This window comes from Furipterus horrens, unplaced genomic scaffold (genome assembly GCF_987537825.1).
Source record: "Furipterus horrens unplaced genomic scaffold, mFurHor1.1.pri manual_scaffold_2, whole genome shotgun sequence".
NCBI classification, from domain to species: domain Eukaryota; kingdom Metazoa; phylum Chordata; class Mammalia; order Chiroptera; family Furipteridae; genus Furipterus; species Furipterus horrens.
In genome coordinates, this window is record NW_028327172.1 from 172638456 (window position 1) to 172659067 (window position 20612).

At 34.8% G+C, this 20612-nt stretch overlaps 1 protein-coding gene and 1 pseudogene across 1 annotated transcript; both read right to left on the reverse strand.

Annotated features, from left to right (window-relative positions):
- Positions 1-6587: 6587 nt before the first annotated feature.
- On the reverse strand, positions 6588-16073 carry NPFFR2 (neuropeptide FF receptor 2). The gene is given in 4 exon segments (XM_090268113.1): positions 6588-6663; positions 6665-7417; positions 10913-11012; positions 15746-16073. Coding segments are annotated over 4 exon segments (1257 nt in total).
- A 3613-nt stretch (positions 16074-19686) lies between these two features.
- LOC150019999 (oligosaccharyltransferase complex subunit OSTC pseudogene) lies at positions 19687-20316 on the reverse strand (annotated as a pseudogene).
- Between the last annotated feature and the right edge of the window lie 296 nt (positions 20317-20612).

The following is a 20612-nucleotide window of genomic DNA, read 5'->3' on the forward strand; positions in this document are numbered from 1 at the left end:
TTTCACAGGTCAAGTAAGAAATGAACTGCTTCTCTACCTCTTGTCCATCCTGAATGTGCCCATGTCTGCTTACCTTACCCTGGAGGAGCCACGCGTAGCAGCGGCCAGTGTGGGAGACGAAAGGAGAAATCAAGAGGCAGATCGCGTTTCTATTGCCTGTTGTAGGTTTCTCTGCTTTGGGTACACATGAGCTGGGAGGGAAGCAGTTAAATTTAGGAGAATTTTAAAATTATACTTGATTAGACTAAACTTTTAATACCCAGAAAAATAGGTTATTTATTAACTGAGAATGATTAGGGATGTTGTGGGACCGGCTAGAGATGCTCTCAGAGGACAGAGAAGAATGAGTCCACAGCTGGAGTCTGCTCAGCTCATTGATTAAACATACAAAGGCAGATTTACAGTTGTGGGTGTGGAAAACAATACGATAACTAATAAATCATAATACAAGAATAGGCCCTGTGTTTTTGGTACTCACAACTGTTAACCTGCTTTTGCCCTACACTTCATTTTAACTTTAACTGTCACCAATTGTTACAGACTATGGTGACTTGCTTTTTAGCTAAATACATTGCAAATTCCACTTGGAAAGGTTTTAACTGATGTTGACTGTGCAAAAGCAGCAAGTGCATTTTCACTTCATCAAATTCACTCTATAGGAAGGGCCAAAGCAAGCAAAATGCTGTGACTAAATCTGGCCATACTTTATTCTACGAAGATCTCAAGAGGTAGAATAGGAAAGGAAGAGAAACATGAAAGTAGTTAAAAAAGAAAAAAAGAAAAAAGAACAGAATAAGAGACATTACATACCAGGAAGACCTACATATCTTAGCTGGTTATAGAAGACGATTCAAATCTGGTTCCAGCTTCCTTTTTCATACTAACTTCCCCTCCTTCTTGTCACGTTCCTGCCACAATTAATTTCCCCTTCTTATGTGAACACATCAGATCTCTTCTTTACAGTCCTATATCCAACTCATTACTTAGCCTGGAATGGCTTCTCCTACAACCTGCTTATGTCTCTGCTGCCTTTGCCTTCAGCATGAGTTAAATGTCACCCTTTTAGTGAAAATGTTTTAACTCTTTCAGGTGGAGTCCAGCATTCTGGCCTCTGCCTTGTCTGAGTTATCCCTTGTCTAGTTCATAGTAGATGCATTTCCCCTCCTGCACTAAAGCTGTCTGTCAGCATGTTAATCTTCACTAAACTCTGAGTTGCTGGGTCATAGAACTATATATGATTTATTTTTAATCTCTGGCATCTGGTATAGTTCTTCTCTATATTAGGTGAGCAGAGGTGTTTAGTTAATTAACAGTGATATTTAAGCAGCTGACAGGATAAAGGAGAAATCACACTGCTGTTACATGCCATTCTTAGGTACCAAAGTCCATTTAATTATTAATTATCTCAAGGGCTCTCAACAACAGGAATAAAGAAGAGTGGGATTTGCCATCCAGGATTATTAGACAATGGCACAGAACCTCTCTCCTGCTGGCCTTCCCAGCACAGAAGACTTCTTCCAGGCAGCTCAGCACTTTAGGGAGGACATGCCCTACTAGCCAATCCACAGCTAAGTAAGGTTCTATCTGCATAAGAGGGGGCAATCAAAAGGCTAATGATGCAGACATAACAGTGTCGATGAAGTGGCCTCGCAGTGCATAAGTGAAGACCTGTTCTGCAAAATTCCTCTTCAATCACCTGTTCTCTCTGCAAAACCTTAATAATAGCCAAGGAAATCCATAGTTTTCTAAAATTTCTCCTTAGAGGAATGTTCAAATTCTTCCTCTTCCTGTTCTGTCTTCCCTCATCTATAGATTATCTTTCTCCATTATTGTTTTACTCTTTTTCAAGAAAATAATCCCCCAAAGAATACAAGCTGCTTTAGTTCAGAGATTCAGATTCATCAACACCACCAATATGGATGTGTTTGAGATTGTGTCAACTTTCATGGGAGTTGAAAGAACACACACAGGGCAGTCCATTCAGAGCACCAGGCTATACTGATGATTACTCAGCTATGCTGATTACACAGCTATACTGATTATCACTCTCAAGTATACTTTCCTTACAACTGTTAAAGACCCCATCTTGATCATGTGGTTTGAAAAGACTGTGAAGGTTCTCTAGGGTTTGTTTGTATTATATATGTTTCCCCTATATTTTAAAAGTTATAGAGTGCTTGCAAATAACTTAATTAAAACATATGAAAAAGTTCAATAACTTTGGAAACAGCATCAATATTATCCTAGACCAAAGAAAATTCATTCTGTTAATGAAAACATCTTGTTTTTTATTCTAGTTCAGCAAACTTCAGTATTTGGAGAGATACTATTTAACTCTAATATTTGTTGCAATTTTAACGGATTTTTTTTTTCATTTTGAATGTGTTTTTACATTTCAACAGAGGGAAGTACTGATTATACACAATTCTGGCAAACATCCCAGAGGGGATGAGTCATACATCAAAAGTCATCCGATATATCAGTAAAAAGGCTGGGATTTGAATTTATAGTTTAACTACAATATATTTTTCTACTCTTAACATCATACCACTGAGATATTTTCATTAAAATTTCCCTTACTTAAACCATTTCATTCCACTTTTTTTGTTTGCTGTGGACCATGCTGAATTACATTATTTTTTTTTTATATTGGAATGAATGTTTACATGTAAGTCTGACTTTTAAAACTATATATTCTGCCACACACTACTGCATTTGTGCGGAATAATAATAAAGTACTTGACCAACATTAAATAATGTTACTAAATTTTATTATATATCCTATGATAGCATGTTTGAATTAACTGTCCATTTCTTAAACTCAGTCTTGTCTTGTTTCACTTAATGTTGAATAACTTTCTAATTTTAAGAACTTGCAAATTTTCCCATAAAAAGTCTAGGTATTTCTTTTTCTACTTTAGATTTCAGAATTAGAGTAATTTATGTATAGTTTTATTTCTGAGAGTTTGAGATAATTTTATTTCCACACCTTAAAATTTATATTAAAATGTTTTCACAAGTGAGTGTTTGCTAGACTAATAAAACTTCAGAGAGATAAATTGTAATTGTTCAGGCTCTCAAAATGGTCTTCATAAAGGGTGCATTGGGATACTTGTCAAAAGACATACATATTTCCTATAACTTATGAGCTGCACCATGACAGTGGAATGCAATATACTCAGTCCCAAAAACAAAATCATTTCAACAGGCAAATAATCATTTCCTTTAGAGAACTAAAATTTTATAATTAAAAAGGTAACAATACATTTGAATATTACAAAATGAGATTTGTTCTAATAGAAACATGATTGATTTATAGTACTTAAGACTGGAAAATATTTGCTTATGTTCCACTAAACCTATTTAAGGCTGTTAAATATTGATAGACTTAATGGAATATTTTGGCACTAATGACTCTGGTCTTTGGGCATAAATAATAAGCTTGTTACAGCCTTATACACATACAAACTCAAGTATCTTGAAATTATTTGTTACTTATACTGATAATAGTCACAATTTTCTAGATGTATCTGATACTGTTAGTCTCTACAAATGATGTGATAAATGTGTAATTTCTTGTTCACCATTAAGGAAAAAGTCATAGAAAAGTCTGGCAAATTTCCCATAGTTATACAGCTATCAAGATGCTTCAGACTTCAATCTGAGCTCTTCATCTACACCCAACTGCCCTGAATGAGCACTAATGTTATTTTGAGTTTAGGATACTTGTTTACCAGCAAACTCTGCTGCTTGTGGGTGTTTATAAAAGAAATTTAGAGGTTAAAAAGTTTTTGATGTGAAACATTCAAGGAAGCTCCATCTAGAAGTACAGCCTGATGAAAGAGCACAGGCTTTGAAACTCCATGGGGACCTGCATCCCATTAGAGCTTACTCAGAATTTGGCTGTACAATTTTAGATGGTATTTGCTGTCTCTGCATTCTAGTTCTAATACTTATAAGATGGGAATAAATGATACAAATTCATATAAAATTTCTGGTACATAGGGCTCAATAAAGATAGAGTTCTTCTTATTGTTGTTGTTGTGATCCATATTGTATGGCATCTAAAAACCAGTAAGGCTTACTTCATCAGGCCCTTGAGGAATTCATTTTCTAGTTGCATGAATAAGACAGAACAATTAGAATACAATTGAGATTGTCATACAAGTGGTGCACCGTGCTTAAGGAAGGGAGTAAATGCCCTTGAGGAATTAATAGTCTAGTTGCTAGGATAAGACAGAACAATTTCTATACAACTGGTGTTTTCATGAAAAGGGTATACAATGCTTATAAATACATGCTTCTGTAAGAATATAGACTTTCTGAGAGGTCGCTTTTTAATAGATGTTGAACAAAGCATAGACAGGCAGATAGGGGAATAAAGCAGAGAATAAATCATAAATGAAAAAAATACAATAATCTAAAATAGCCATCTCAGTTTGACTGAAGGTTAGAAAACAATTTATGTTGTAGATGGAACCAGGAGACAAGAGCCAGACTGACGTGAGCTTTGAGTGTCTGTGTGTGCTTTTTCAGGCAGAGAGTTTCTGAAGGTATTTTTACAAAGGAGAACAAATTAACCCTCTATTGCAGGAATTAGAGAGAATTGAAAGACAGGACTGAAAGCCAAGCTAGAATTCAGGGAAGAGAGTTTTGAAGCCATTAGAAAATAGCTAATGAGGAACCAAAGGTGATAAAAGGTAGACAGGTAAAAGATAAGGGTATAAGACTTAGTTATGATGATTTTCAGGAACTGGTAGAATGTGTGGATGCCCATCAGAAAGTAATAATGTCTAACAAAATAATCTCCAATGTCTAAGTACACCAACTTAACTAGTGTTTCTGTAAATTAGGGCAGAGGAATATAAGATCAAGTTCTACACCTGAAACTATGGCTGGACCACTGCGATTGTTCACTCACACATTAGCTGCTCTTCCTGCCAAGCGCCCCGTGTGCTCACATTATAATTTTGTGTTGATGATGTACTGTACTGTTCCTCTGTCAAGCAGGATGATGAGTTAACTCCAGGGTCACAAGGAGAATTTATGAGTTTATTGTGCAGAAGGAATGTCTTTAAGAAAGTGTGACCATCTGTTAATGCCCCGAAGTCTGGTGGCACAAAGTGTTATCTGAGACAGAAAAAACACAGACTTCTCCCTCAGCTCCATGAAACACCCCCTTCTCTACTTCCTAGCTACATAAATATTCCCTATTTTTGCTATTTGGGGAAGACATATTTCAGAGATCTTGCTCTCCAGTTACAGTCCTCTTGCTTTGGCCAAATCAAATAAACTTTTCTCTGTCTCCCAGCACTGTATTTCAGTGTATGATTTTAACTGCACATTAGACAAACGGACCTTAAGTTGAAAGATTGTACAAGACGACTTCAAAAAGTTGCCCTTGCTGACTACAGAAAATGACATATACTTATTCAAATATCACAGCTCAATTCAACTGAAAACTCAACAATTATTTTCTCAAAGTCTATGTCGAAAAGCTTTGAGCTTGAACTACATAAATGACTGGAAAAACACAATAGTTCCAAGAACAGAGATTTATTTTTATTCACCAGACTATTTGATATTTTATAATTCCCAATTTTCTAGAGACTTATGTCACCCTAAAAGCTAGCATTTACAACTATGATCAACATAATTGTAACATAGGTGAATCCAAGGGGTTGCAATTCTCTTTATAATAGCAGTTCTCAATTATTAAACCAGTAGGAGTGCTGGATTTAAATGTTGTGCTCAGTAGGAAATTTGGGAATAATTGGTTTTGCTCTATACAGACATTATGGGAGCCTTAGAATGACTGTTGTGCATTTCTGATTAAGCCCTTCAAAAGAGAGCTGCCATTCTTCTGCCAACTTCTACATTATTGAAATATTTGCTTTTTTTAATGTCATAGATTCTATTAATAAGGGGGTTAAATTGGGTCCTGAATCACCTCTGTAAGGAACATGGGCTCAGCTAGGGCATAAACTTCATTTATAAAAATATTAAAAGACCAACAATAACTCCTACAAAACAATGTTATGATTTTACCAATTTTAACTGTACTCTTTAAAATAAAAAGTAACAACCTTTAATACAAAGAAATACAATGTCCCTTTATTTGCTATTGCAGCTCTTATTTCTAAGAAAGATATCTTAAAAGCACAAAGAGAAACTTAATTTTTAGTCTATAATTTCAAATACAAAAGCAAAGAAAGAATTGACAAAATGTACTGTCATGCCAAGAACTACTTATTTATCACCACGTGGGGACAGTGTATGTGTGCATCAACAAACATAATACACATGCTCATCTCATACACATTTAAGTTGCAAAGGTCAGGCTTTGAAATATGTTCCTAGGAAATGGATTTATACAGGAAAACTTATGCATTAGTCACTTTACATATTTTAATGCGATAAGATTGGTTATGAACATAAGACCATTTTGTTTACTTTTTTCAGAGAGGTCTTTCCATACATGTTTTCTTTGGAACATTCTTAGAAACAATTGAAGTTCAAAGCCATAGAGAGCAACAGCATTTCAATGTATAACACAGTAGAGCTGAAATAATTACATCAGCTCTTAATTAAATCTCATTGCTATTGGTAGCTCCTCCTAATTCTCCCATCAATTCCTGTTTGGGGTTTTCAGCACATTTTCTAAAGCAAATTTTCCTCTTGTGGATTTTGATTCATAGGTTCATGGGCTAACTGATGAGATGTATTTATGACCACATTGTTTTCATCCCTTAGGGCATAGGCTTCCTTGGGCTGCGCTCTTTTTTGGCAGAAATGGAGATGAAAAGCATCTTCAAAACCACGGCGAAAATTCTCATTGAAGAAACCATAAATGATGGGGTTGATGCTGCTATTGCAAAAGGCCAGCCAGTGTGCAAATGGGTAGATGTAGATGTTGATGATCTGCAGTTTACTGGGAGACAGTTCAGCATAGTCTGAGAGCATCATTAGAGTCCACAAGGGCAGCCAGGAGAGAATAAAAAGTAGGGCCACAATCAGGAGCATCTTAATGACCTTCTGCTTCTTCTTGGATACCACATGCCACTGCTCCCAGTTCTGCTTGCCTGTGTGAGGCACCGTCATTTTGAAGAGTGAAATTCCAATCCTTCCATACATGATCACAATGAGGAACAGGGGAGCCAGGTAAATATTAGCAAATAGCACAGTGGTGTAGATCTTTCTCATTTCCTTATTTGGCCAATCTTCCCGGCACCAGTAGACTGACATGGTTTTATTCAGAGAGTTGAGTCTCACTTGGTAATATTTTTCTTCTTGTACATGTAACATTATTGCAGATGGAGACATAATGGCAATGGCCAGGACCCAGATGATCACAATAATGACAACTGCTGTCTTGATAGTGAGCTTTGGTTTAAAAGGGTAGACAACACACCGAAACCTGCAATTAAAGGCAAACATCAGTTGAGGCCATGCCTCATAACTTCTGAGTTGTGAAATAAATTTAAGTAATTCCTACATTCTTCTCAAAAACATAGGAAGTTACCATTAGTAGTAGAAAGGCATGAATCGCCATTTTCTGTAATTGATACGAGATAAATTTCAATTCAAAATATGAATAAGTAGAATATATCAGACACTATTATTAATAAAAGGAATGGTGGTAACTATTATTTATTGAACACAAATATGCAATATTCTGTTTCAGTCTTTTCTATTGGTTTGCATAAATTATTTCTTAAAGCTTTGTTATTTAAAAGATGACAAAACAGGCTTAGAAAGGGTAAAAAATTTGCCCATAATTACACATAATTTTTATACAAGTAGTTTAGCTCCAGGGCCCATATTCTTAAACTCTTCTTCATGCCCTTCTGTGGTCCTCCCCCATGTTATCTGTGTGCTTGGCCATATAACTTGCTTTGGCCAATGGTACATAAGCAAGCATGACATAAACAGAGGTTCTTTATATATTTGCATATTGGTGCTTGTACTTTTGGAATGCTTCCTCTTGAAAGCCAGCTACTAGGTTGTAAATAAGCTTGAATTAGATGAGACGCTGTGTGTAGAAACACCCTGGGGCATGAGAAGCTGGCCTTCTATGATGTTCAAGCCTATTTAGCTCCCAGGGTCATGCTGCAGCATGACTGATTTCAGCTACAACACACTGAGCAGGAGAACTATAACAGGCACTCAACCAATCCACAGAGTCATGAGAAATATTAGAGAATTATTGTTTTAAGCCACTTTGTGGCTTGATGGCTTGTTTCACAGCAATGAGGGTCTAAGAGTTTCCATTATGAGTTCTGATTATATGCCTTCCCAGTGGTCTGTCCTTTGGTGAGCAAGAAAGTTCAACATCAGTATGTAGAGTAAGTCTGATTTGCTTTACTGCTGTTTTGTTATTGTGATTCTTGATGTTACAATTGCTGATACTCGTGTTAATTATAAGATAATCATACCATTATGCAAGAGTATAACATTTTATATTTTTCAAAATACTATTATCTATTTAATCTTCTTTCATTTTTGTGATGACTCTATAAAACTGGAATATTATGAAAATTTTTAATTTCCAGATTTGCAGGTAAGAAAACATAGAACATTTACATGGTCCAGCAGCAACTCCAAATTACTTTATCTAACATATCTTCATATAGTGACTAGTTAGCTTGAGCTTTGACTGCTCTGTTGTCCTTTAGAACTACTGCATTGAAAGTATAAGGCATTCTTTCTGAACCTTCAAGTTTTCTTCTAGTCTCCCAATCAGTGGATTTTTGCCCTTTACTCACCGTTAAATTATGAATAACTTCATAGGCACAATTCTAGATATTTTCACTCCTTTTGTAAACCAACTATGAGAACCTCATATATTTCATTTATTTACTCATTTAATAAATATATGTATTTGTATTCAGAGAGGTAAAAAAAAATAACACAGAAATTCAACACCTGTGAAGGCATTGATACTTGAATCTGCTCACATCACAAATTCATAAGCATGATAAATACTGCTGCCATTTAAGCCACTAAGTGGTTTGTTTTGGAAGGTGAATTGTTATATAGCAATAGATGACTAAAACTATTGCAAAGTGATGTGTAGAGGGAAAGACAGGCAGTGACATTGTGAAATAAACAGCAAAAGGTAAACAAATGCTCATTAGTATTTAAAAAAACCTAGAACATTATAGATACAGTTGAAATTCCTTTGGTAGATCTACTTAATCCCAGTCATCTTCCACTTTCTACAGAAATCCTGAAGTTGATATGTATCCCTACTGTCAAATCTTTGTTTTCATAGTATTAGTGTGCATCTATAACATTTTAAATTATAGTAACACCATATTGCATGCATTATTATGCAACTTTGTTGAGATTGTATGCTTTTGAGATTTATTTATACATTTTGATGTATGGCAACCTAACTTATTAACTTTAAGCACTATATAGTTATTCATCAAATAAATATAGCATGGTATATTCTAACCTCATTACTTTTTATAATGAAGAGCAATATTTAGTTTTAAATCTCTGTTCAGAAGACATCTTAGAAACAGTGAAAAAGAATTAATACTAAATGTAATGTGGAAATAAAAGTGATAGACTCAAGATTCAAAGAGAAAATGAGAAGGATATTATAGGCTTTTATTTGCTATAAAGATGACATATATATTATATAATTAAGGTATACAATCTATTATAAACAATCACATTAAAATTTAGTAATAATACTAGTATTACTTACTAGTATAAAATGAGTATAAACAAATAAGTAGTACGCAAAAAATGACTTAGTATAATAGTAACAGCATATAGTAATTTGGAAACAATATAAAAAGTATCTTTGGCATAGAGTAGTTAGGATATGTTTAAATTCTATTCTCTTTACCTGCAAAACAAATAAACTAGGTTTACATAGTAAGGTCTTAGAAATAGATTAAAACCTTGAATAATAATTGAAAAATAGATTAATATTAAAATAGAATCTACCAAGTTTTTTAAATCAATAATTATACTAATTTATGTTTTTTTCTTATCTATATCTACATAGATATAGATATATTTATATACATAGAGAGATATAGATATCTATATCTCTATATATAGATAGATACAGATACAGATATAGATACAGATATAGATATATACATGAGGTCTGTCCAGGAAAAATCCAGCCATTGTTAATATAACGAGAACAGCTTACTTAATATCCTTGTTACCTGGCAGTCAAGGAGTGTGGACTGGAATCTGCATATGTAAACAATGATGACTTCACCATACTAGTCAGTGGGGGCAGTGGATGCCATTGAGTAAGCAAGTGTACTGGGTGGCCATTGCATTCAAAATGGCTGAGCAACTAGAGGAATGAATCTGCATCAAATTTTACATTAAGCTTGAACATTCCTCTGCAGAAACTATTCAGATGATTCAGAAGCCTGTAGCTATGGGCAACTGGTGATTGGCAGCTTCATCACAACACACCCAGTCATGCATTACATTTCATGCAGTGATTTTTGGTGGAACATCAAATCACCCAGATGACTCAGCCCCTCTGCAGCCCAGATTTGGTGCCACGTGACTTCTGGCTTTTCCCAAAACTAAAATCACCTTTGAAAGGGAAGAGATTTCAGACCATCGATGAGATTCAGGAAAATACAATGGGGTAGCTGATGGCAATTGGGAAAATTGTGTGACATCCCAAGGTGCCTACTTGGAAGGGGACTAAGGAATCATTACCCTAGGTACAATGTTTCTTATATTTTGTATCTTTTTCATTAAATATCTCTTTTTCATACTATATGGTTGTATACTTTCTGGACATAGTATATCCTCTCATATATATACATAACCCAATTTAGGTTATAAATTTTTCTCTAGTTAGGTGGTTTAGATGTAAACATGCCCCTTTTTCTGGATTCAGGTTTTGGTGCTGACTTACCTATCCACTGCTATTGCAACCAAAGTAAAGACTGAAGCTGCAACAGATATTCCTTGAACCAGCCCACTGATTTTGCACATTGCACTTCCAAATGGCCACCCTGAAAGGGAAAAGGAATAGTTAGTCCTTGAAAATATCACTTTTAAAAAATTTCACTGAAAATATAGACAGAAAGGCATGAAATGAAGACTGATGTAATTTTTCTAAATGATATCCATGGAACAATCAATGTTTCCCATTAGTTTCATTAGTATCTTCAGAGCTCTGTTTTTGGTATACTAATAATAATGTAGTTACAATGTTCTAGGCACTGTAATGGTGCTTTCTATCTATTAACATATCTAGTCCCCACAATAGGCTTTTGAAGGCTTTATTACTTGCCTCATGATATAGACTAGGCAACAAACACACAAATATCACATGCCTTGCCACACAGTTAGTTAGCATTATATTAGGATCTGAACCCTAGCAGTATGGTTACAGAGTCCAGACAATTATCTCTTGTACAATAATAATGCCCTTTAAATGAATAAAACAGGAATAAATTAGTATTCTAACTGGGAAACGTTTCCTATAAATTGTGAGGAGTTACAGGTAGAATTAAGTTAATATTTATCAATATATAATGCAATGAAACAAATTACCACAAAAATAATTTGTTATTCAAAAAACATTTTTGTTTCCCCTCTCCAATTTATATATTGAAGCCTTAACCCCCAATGTAATGTATTTGGTGATTTGGCCTTGGGGAAGTACTTAGGTTTAGATGAGGCCATGACGGTGTTGCCCACATAATGGGATGTATAAGAAGAGGAAGAGAAAGAAAGATATTTCACCATATACTTACACTGAGGAAAGGCCATGTGAACAAACAGCAAGAGGATGGCTGTCTGCAAACTAAGAAAAATACTCTCACCAAAAACTTGACCATGCTGGCATCCTGATCTTGAACTTTAAACCTCTAGAATCATGAGAAAATAAATGCCTGCTGTTTAAGTCTCCACCCCCACTCTATATTTTGTTATAGCAGCCTAAGCTGGCTAAGATATACTCTGAGAATAAAGAACTCTTTGCATGAACAAAAGTAGTCTATTTGCATTCCTCCTTAAGTGAACCTCAGTTACCATAATGTTCATAAAAGAAATTAGCAAAATTATTATAGCAGTTTGTTCTTCTAAACAGCCATCTGCTGTTATTAAGAAACTTATTCTTCTACTAGCAAATATTTTAGTTTTCTAAGAGATGAATGCTACATATTTCTCAGATTTAAAAAATGTAACTCAAAAATATTTTTATTTTTAAAAATATATCTAATCCCCACATATCTAATTAAAAATATTCCCGGTAACCTAAATAATCCAAGTATATCTTCAAAAACAAATACTTATCACCCATCCAGACCATTTTGCAATAGGTGTTTGAGTGACTCTACTGAATAAACCAAAGAAAGCATATCTTCTCAGTCCTGAAATTTGTTTGTTTGATACAGTATTATTTTTCAACCAAAAATGCAAAAGAGAATGTGTATGGCCATTGGTTGAAAATGGAAGAATAAATATACAATTTATCTCATTTCTCCCACTAAACTCTACTGAAATGATAGTACTAGGACAAAAGAACATAAATCCATAGAAACTGAGGTGGAAGATACTACTGAATGTAAAGTTGGGGAAACAACACAACTCGCTGAATTTTGTATGAATGCAATCAGATGCCACCGGCTTTTTCCCAGGTGGGCAGAAGAGTGGAGGTAACTCTCTAGGGATGTGGAAGCATGGTGGTTTTAGACTCTGAGTCTCTAGGTACAGGGGGAATAGGTGTCCCAATGATGCAGAATTAAATGAAAGTACACACTCTGCATGCAATACTGCTGGCCCACTCAGTCTAGAATGCAACAGTCAATCAGCCTTATATACCTGTGGCAGTAGATCAGAGAATTTCCTTCTGGGGAAAGTGATCCTCCCAAGAACCATGACATGCAGATTTTAACAATTGTGGATTTCCTAATGAATGGCCAAGACTAATGAAGCTGCGGGTGGTCCCAACCTGAATCTCCATGCATGCAGAAGTTCAAGGCAGACACACAGTATCTCATTCCAATGCACAAGCAGCTGACATTAAGGAAACATTAAGTATAAAAAAGTCTAAAACAAACTGGAAAAAAGAATTTAGGAGAAAACAAACATCAATCAGATAGATGAAAAATGAAAAGCAAACACAAGTTACTATGAATAACCTCACAGATATAACATCCAAGACACATGTGCATGAGAGTATGACAAACATACAGAATATACAAATAGCTCAAAGATTTTAAAATATGATAATAGAAATGAAGAATTCATCACAAATTCTGGAATAAAAAGTTAAGAAAATCTTTTAAAGTAGAACAATAAGGAGCAGAAAATGGAAAAAAATTAAAACAGATACGGGAGGCAACTCAAATCTCAAATATCTAAAGAAAAACAGGGAAGAACTCTACAAGAATATTCCCCAGGACTGAAGGGTATTCTACTATTTTTTTTTTTGAAAGAATCTAGTTTATGTTTACCACAATAAATAAAACATTAAAAAGACACTCCAAGGTGTAATCACCTGAAATTCAGAACACTGGGGATAAAGAGAAGCCCCAAGAACTTTCAGGAAGAAAAACCAAATACAAATATGAGTAAAATAATCAACAGTCAGTGGCATTGGATTTTTCAGCCATAATATCAGGTTTCTCAGGAATAACAGTAGAGCAGTCTCTTTAAATATTTTGAGGGAAAACATGTCCAACCTAAAATACTTTACATAGCTAAGAAGTCAAGTATGAGGGCAGAATAAAGATATTTACAGATCTACGAGATATCTAACATTTTAATCTCGTTTCACCCTTTCTTTGGAAGATATCAGAGAAATAAACCAAGAGAAAAGAAATGGCATCCAGACAACAGAGGACTGAGAGGCACAAAGAGATTGTTAGGGTCTCCATGAAGGGACATCCCAGAGCAGTAGGTGGGCTCCCTGCCAGGAGAACACTGTGTCTGGACATAAACAAAATGTCAAGAGCACCAGGAGGGTCTCTCCAGGAAAGAAGGTGCCATTTACAGGTTACCTACTATGTTTTAAAGTATTGACAAGATATCAGCACTCCTGGAAGAGAAGTTGAGAATATGTTACCACAGGTACATTCCTAAAACTAAACAAATCAAAATACGATGCCTTTTTTAAATCCAGGAAAAATAAAACATTTTATAATAGAGAAATTGCTATCATAGCACTCTACTTGGCTCAGCAGAGGTAAGATACATATAATAATAGGACTGTATCCTCTGAATATTGATTTAACCAAAAACTATGATATAATTACAGTGAGAGAATGAGAAGAGGAAAGAGTGTGAACATGATATCAGCCAGTTTTGTTATTTTCCTAACTTCACATTCAATAGTATCTGTCATGTGGTTTCTATGGATTTATGTTCTTTTGCCCATGTTCTATCATTTCAGTGGAGTCTGGAAAGGAAAACTACCTCTTCTGGTAGAAGAGGATTGTGAAAAGTAAATTATAGCTCTACAGTTTGAAGATTACACATTATAATGAAAATGTATTAGTTAGAAATATGATAGTCATTACCAAAAATAAAGGCAAAAATTGCTGAATGTGGCTCCATCCTGGGAATACAAATCAAAGGTACTATATATGGAAAATTTTTAAATAATTTAATTATGTTTACAAAGGGAATGTTGAGAGCATTTTTCCTGATAAATAGGTTTCTTGAGAAAAACAGTAATTTTTATCAATTCTTTCACTCTTTTGTCTAGCACAGTGCTTTGAAATTGTATATTCCTGACACTGTTTTTTAATGATAAACTCACAAAGACACATGGTTTTTGAAGTACAAAGTGATTAAATAGGCATTCCGAACTCCCGTTCCAAAGAAAAGAATAAAACAGGTAAATTCTATAGAGAAACCTCTTAGAAACCTCTTATTCTTTAGTAAATTGATGTAGAATTTTATAAAAAGATAAGAACTATGAAATGGCTCATGATGCTCTACAGTTTTTGATATGTTGCTATTGGTTCATTTTTTTCTTATAGACAGGAATATGAATATCTTGAGTACTATTCATTAATTAATATAAAATGCTTGTTAAGCAGTTACTATGTACCAAAACTGTACTGGGAGTTGCAGATACACTGTTCTTGTACTTCCAGGGTATATAACACAGTGAGACAAGTAGTAACACAGCTCAGAAATAATCTAGGGTAGTACTGAGTAATTACTTATGTTGCACATGCAAATTACCACTGATGAAGCTTCCACTTTTTGAGAAATCATTGGGACTGCTGCTCCACCTTTCATCAAAACTGTTGGAAATCTCCCTAGCTAACCACAAGAGGACTCAAATATCTATTTATATTTGATTGATGACAATGCATCAATTGAAACCAGACTTACCTATTCCTTGAACTTTATATTCCATAATATTCTCAATAATCTTTTTACCATATTATATGTGCCCTGACTATATTAAACAAATTCCAAGTTTTTGGTAATATGTGCTAGATCTCATTCTCTGGTGACATTAAGTGAACACTCTAAGGCAAAGGAACTAACATGTACAAATTGGAAGTTGCAAAATAGTCATGGGGAAGTAAAGTACAGTATAGGGAATATAGTCAATAATACAGTAATAACTATGTATGATGTAGGGCGGATACTAGACCTATTGGGGGTATCATCTTGTAAGTTATATAAATGTGAATGAATAGATGACCCAGTCATGACTGCAGAGAGATGGAACACACATTTTCTCATATCATCTTGCACTGCACACCAGTCAACATACCTGCTATAATGTTGTCCAGAAGTGTAATAGGCATACAGAATATGCCAACTAGTAAATCACTTATTGCCAGGTTCAAGATAAAGAGATTAGTGACAGTGTGCATATGCTTGTTCCTCATAACAATAAAGCAGACCACAGTATTTCCCACCATGCACAGGAAGAAGATCAGAAAGTAGGAAATAATGAAGATTGCTGCCACTTGAGCATGATGAAGGTAGTAGTTCACATAGGTAATATTGATATCTGAGTAGAGATAATGGTTGGTGTCATTGACACTCAAAGTATGATGCCAGTTCTCTGAAGAGTTTGAGTCCCATTTCTCACTCATGATGGACCTGAAAAAAGGCAGAAAGAAAAAAAAAAGTAATTAGAAACCAGTAGAACGTAAATTCTATGCCTGAGTTTAAGACGGACACAATGCTACTGAATTTTAATAAATCTTGTATAATAATCTATAAGTTTTGCATGGAATTGAGCTATGCAAATTTGAAGCATTCAAATTTTAACCAAGAGCATTTGAAAATTCCACTTTGCACCATAAGTAACACTTATTATTCTATTTTATTCCCTCAATATACTCTATATTTCACTTCTTTATCATACCTTCCATCCATTTGCAAAGCTTCAAGAGAAACTTTGGAAGGGAAACCTCCCAAAACTCCATTTCCTCCTGCCTCCAGCTAAAAGCTGCCCAAACCTATTTGTTCTTTTGAAGCTAACTAACATGTCTGTAGCTTTCCTGATAATTTAAACAAGATGAAGAGTCTTCATTTTCTAAACTCCCATCAAAATAACCTTCTTGTATTTTTTCTTATTCTGCTTTGACTGAGTTAATTGAACATATTTTATACACTTTTGTGTGCAGACATAACCCCCATACTTTGAACTTCTTAATATGGGTCTAGGCTACTTGTCTTGGTTTCACTGAACATAATCCCATCACATAGTTTGTATTCACTAAATTTTTAATTTAGAATCTCAACATAGACATTTCCATCCACCCTATGTGTCAGAAGTACGCAGCACACTCAGGTTTGGTGATTTACTGGAAGGAGTCAGCACATAGTGCATTAAAGCCAAATGCGTATGATAGTGGAAGGTTACAAAGTAAAATCAGTACATAAAATGGTACATGGGGTAAAATCTGCAGGAAACCAGGCACAAGGTTCCAAGAGTCTTCTCTCAGTGAAGTCACGCATGACATGCTGAAACTCCAGCCATGAGTTTGATAACATATATGAAGTGTTATCTACCAGAGAAGCTGATTGGAGACTCAATGCCCAAGGTTGTTAGAAAGCAGTTACATGGGCACCTTCTTCTTAGCATGTGTCAAAATTCCAGACTCCCAGATGGCAAATAGGTGTGCATGTTGAAATATGTAATTTGTACAAACTTAGGCACTTATCATTCAAAGAAACTTTATTTCAGTATAGGGGACAGTTTATAATTTCATTTCCAGTCTCTAACCAAGGGCCAAGCAAGACTTTCTGAAGATAGTATGCTCAGGGGTGCTTGTTAACTCCTTTCTGAATAACTTGAAAATTGGTTGGGCAGAAGGTTCTATGTGCCCGTAAATGAAAATGAATTTGATAGTGGAATTATACAATTGAGCTCCCGTATCCTATTTTTCAGAGTAGTTTCATGGACTTTGAATTGGTGAGGATAACTTCAAATGGGTCTCTATAGGCAGATAATCAGACTCCAGTTTGCAGAAGATTAAGACATTTAGTGATCTCATTATCAATTGTATGTTTCAGTATTTCATCAAGTACACATCATTTTAGAGGATCATGATTATTCTTGTTTGACATAAAAATTAAGATATGCATTTTTTACTCCTGATACTTGACTTTTGATAGTTTTCTCTTTATATCTTATGTACAGGGAAGAGTAAACAATATAACTTACTATTATAAAATAATCTGAAGCTTCTGTTTGTTATAAAACATGTTAAAATTGATTATACAGAGAAGGAAGTAAATTTGACTTCAGAACCATTACACATTCAATTAAATGTATTCATCAAACCGTGTAAAAAGTTATGATTGAAAACGAATGGTGATTGAGATGGCAAAAGGATATCAAAAGACCTTTAAAGAGATGGATCATTATGATCATACCTTATTCCCACTTCTCATTGGGTAGTTCAAATTAGTGGTCATTGAGATAATAAGATTATTATTTTTTAAATATTAAAAGAAAATTTAATAAGATAAATAATAACTTGAGAAATGTGTGGCACAGAAGTATTAATGAGGTCAGAGAGTAAATTGGTTGAAGGTGTTAAAGCAGCTGGCCAGTAATCTGTTTCTCCCCCAATCACCAGGAGAATACCCTCAGGTAGAGAAAATCAAACAAACAATTCAGACCTTGTGGACAAGATACTTGGACTTCAAGGCAGAGTAAGATATTTGCTAGGATGATGAGCATAATACATTTAACAATTTTAATAGGGTATTACTGTATAAGTATTGTTTATAATAAAGAAATACAGAATCTATGGATTTATTTTAGTCTATCTTCTACTAATATTTTACTTTATATTTTTACCTAAATGTTCTGGAGACAAAAATATTATTTTTAAGAAGATAACACATTCTATTGGGGTGAGAACTGTTTCACTTAGAAAGTACTTTGAGGAGCTCTCTTCAAAGGAGAAGGAAACTACCCTCATTACTACCTTACACTCTAGGGGACAATAACAATGAGTAAAATAACCAAACATTAGTGAGTACTTTATTATCTTTAAATTCTTTATTACCTTAAGCATGCTATTATTCTTAAGTATTTTAATATCAACTTTGTACTGGACATGATTCTAATTGCTTCTACGTGTCAACTCATTTAATCTACCCAGTATGTGGTAACTACTAATACTATCCCAATTTAATATAGAAGGAAACTAAGACAAGAAGATGTTTTGTAACCTGACCCTGAGCTCCACAGTTAAAAGTTGGAAGAAATGGGAAACATACAGGAAGTATTTCCTAAGAGTGTGTAAGTCAGTTACATAGTTAGAGGATGGGCAACCTGACCATTGGAAACTGACCAGGATGAAATTCCATGACATGGCCATGGCCAAAGAACTTCTAGAATCCATCACGTCTAATATTTAATTTTAAACTGACTTCTGTATTACATAAAAAATACTCCCTGCCTATAACCCCAAATTGTCAGCAAGAGTCTATTAAACATAACTGTCTTTGTGGGAGATAATTTTCAAATATCAAGGGAAATGTTCTAATGTTTGGGTTAGTGGAAGGCAGAGAGAAAAGAGCAGCTTTAAAAGATAAGATGGGAAAAGGAATGTGTCATATATATCCAGAAAATTCTTGGAGCTACTGTGGTGGGGGAGACAGGTGAATGCTGGATTTTCCTAAGCATGGGATGGAGATCACTTTATTTCTCTATAACAGCTACATTAAACAAGCATGACTTATAAGATGCAATGTAAAAGCAACTATATTTTTATCCTGTTGACTGTTTATTTTTCGAGGCTAAATACCTTTTGCTCCTGGATTAAATTTGGAAGAAGTCTTATTACTTTTCTTATCATTTTCTTTTTTTTTAATTAGAAAAATTATTTATTTCTGCTCCTTTCATACACCTTATTATTCAGGGAACAGTCTTACACAGACATGTGAAATAACATAGTGTCGCACACTCTGTTTAAAGGCAAAGTACCACAGGTAAAGCTCATCAGCTGTCCCAAGTTCTCAGCTTATGGGATCTTGCTTCCTGCTTTTTTATATTAATTTCTGAAAATCAGAAATGTCATCTCCAAAAAATGTGAAGGGGGTTGTACAAAATAATCACTCTATTCAGTATTATAGTTTTAGAAATGGAGTATATTTTCTTTAAGAATTTAAGAACTGAGGGAAAAAACACTGTCGGTATGTCAGTTTAGGTCACAGGAAAAAAGTATGGCAAGCTTGTCTCTTTCATACCGAGAAGATATTCTAGTCTGAGCTTTCATATGCTTCCCATGTTTTCTACTAGATGCTTCTTTTCTACTGCTTTTCATCCTTTTCCATATATCACATCAGAGGACTGGTTCAGCCTTTAAAACTTCAGTAACAGGAACAAATCCAGTCTCCACAGATTTCTTCTCAAAAGGGACTTTAACCCATCAGATAGCCCGGCAGTTTCATTCTCATGAATACTCTAGCCATGAAAAAACTCAATAGGACACAGACGAATCCAATGAATAGAAGAAGAAATCTATTGAGATTTGGAATGTTTGGAGCATTGGATCGGTCTAGGATTATGAAACCTAAACCTTCCATTGTAAACAGGAAGCTGGATACAAGTCCTTCCATAATATATTGTCCATTTACTCTGTAAGCCAAGAAAGCTACTGGTCTCTGATGCCCATGTTCATCAGTCATAGAGCCAACACTTGGAGGTTCAACAATAACATCATAAATTATTCCTCCAGTGATGAGAAAGTAAGACACCACCACCAGAGCGTACACCGTTATGGCAGAGGGCATATGCACCCAGGGCGGCTTCTTCAGCTTCAGGTTAGGGCACTCCAACACTAAAAATGGGACTCGGTACAGAGTCTCCATGTTGGTGGTGGCAAGAACAGCTCTTGGTCTCTCTAATCATTTTCTGATGACCAAAAAAAAAAAAAAAAAAAAAAAAAAAAAAAAGTACAGTATTTAATATGCCCAGTCCAGAAAAAATAAACAAAATTTTAAATTTTCACCAACAATGCCTCCTTGGCTCCTTTTCTCTTTGCTAACTTGCTCATGCTCTTTGATAGCCCCACCCCCACCTTTTCAATCTCAGTTCCCATCCCTGCCAGAGTTGTGGGTGGACTAGGTTTGGGGAGGTGGGCAGGGTCAGGAAAGTCCTACTTTTC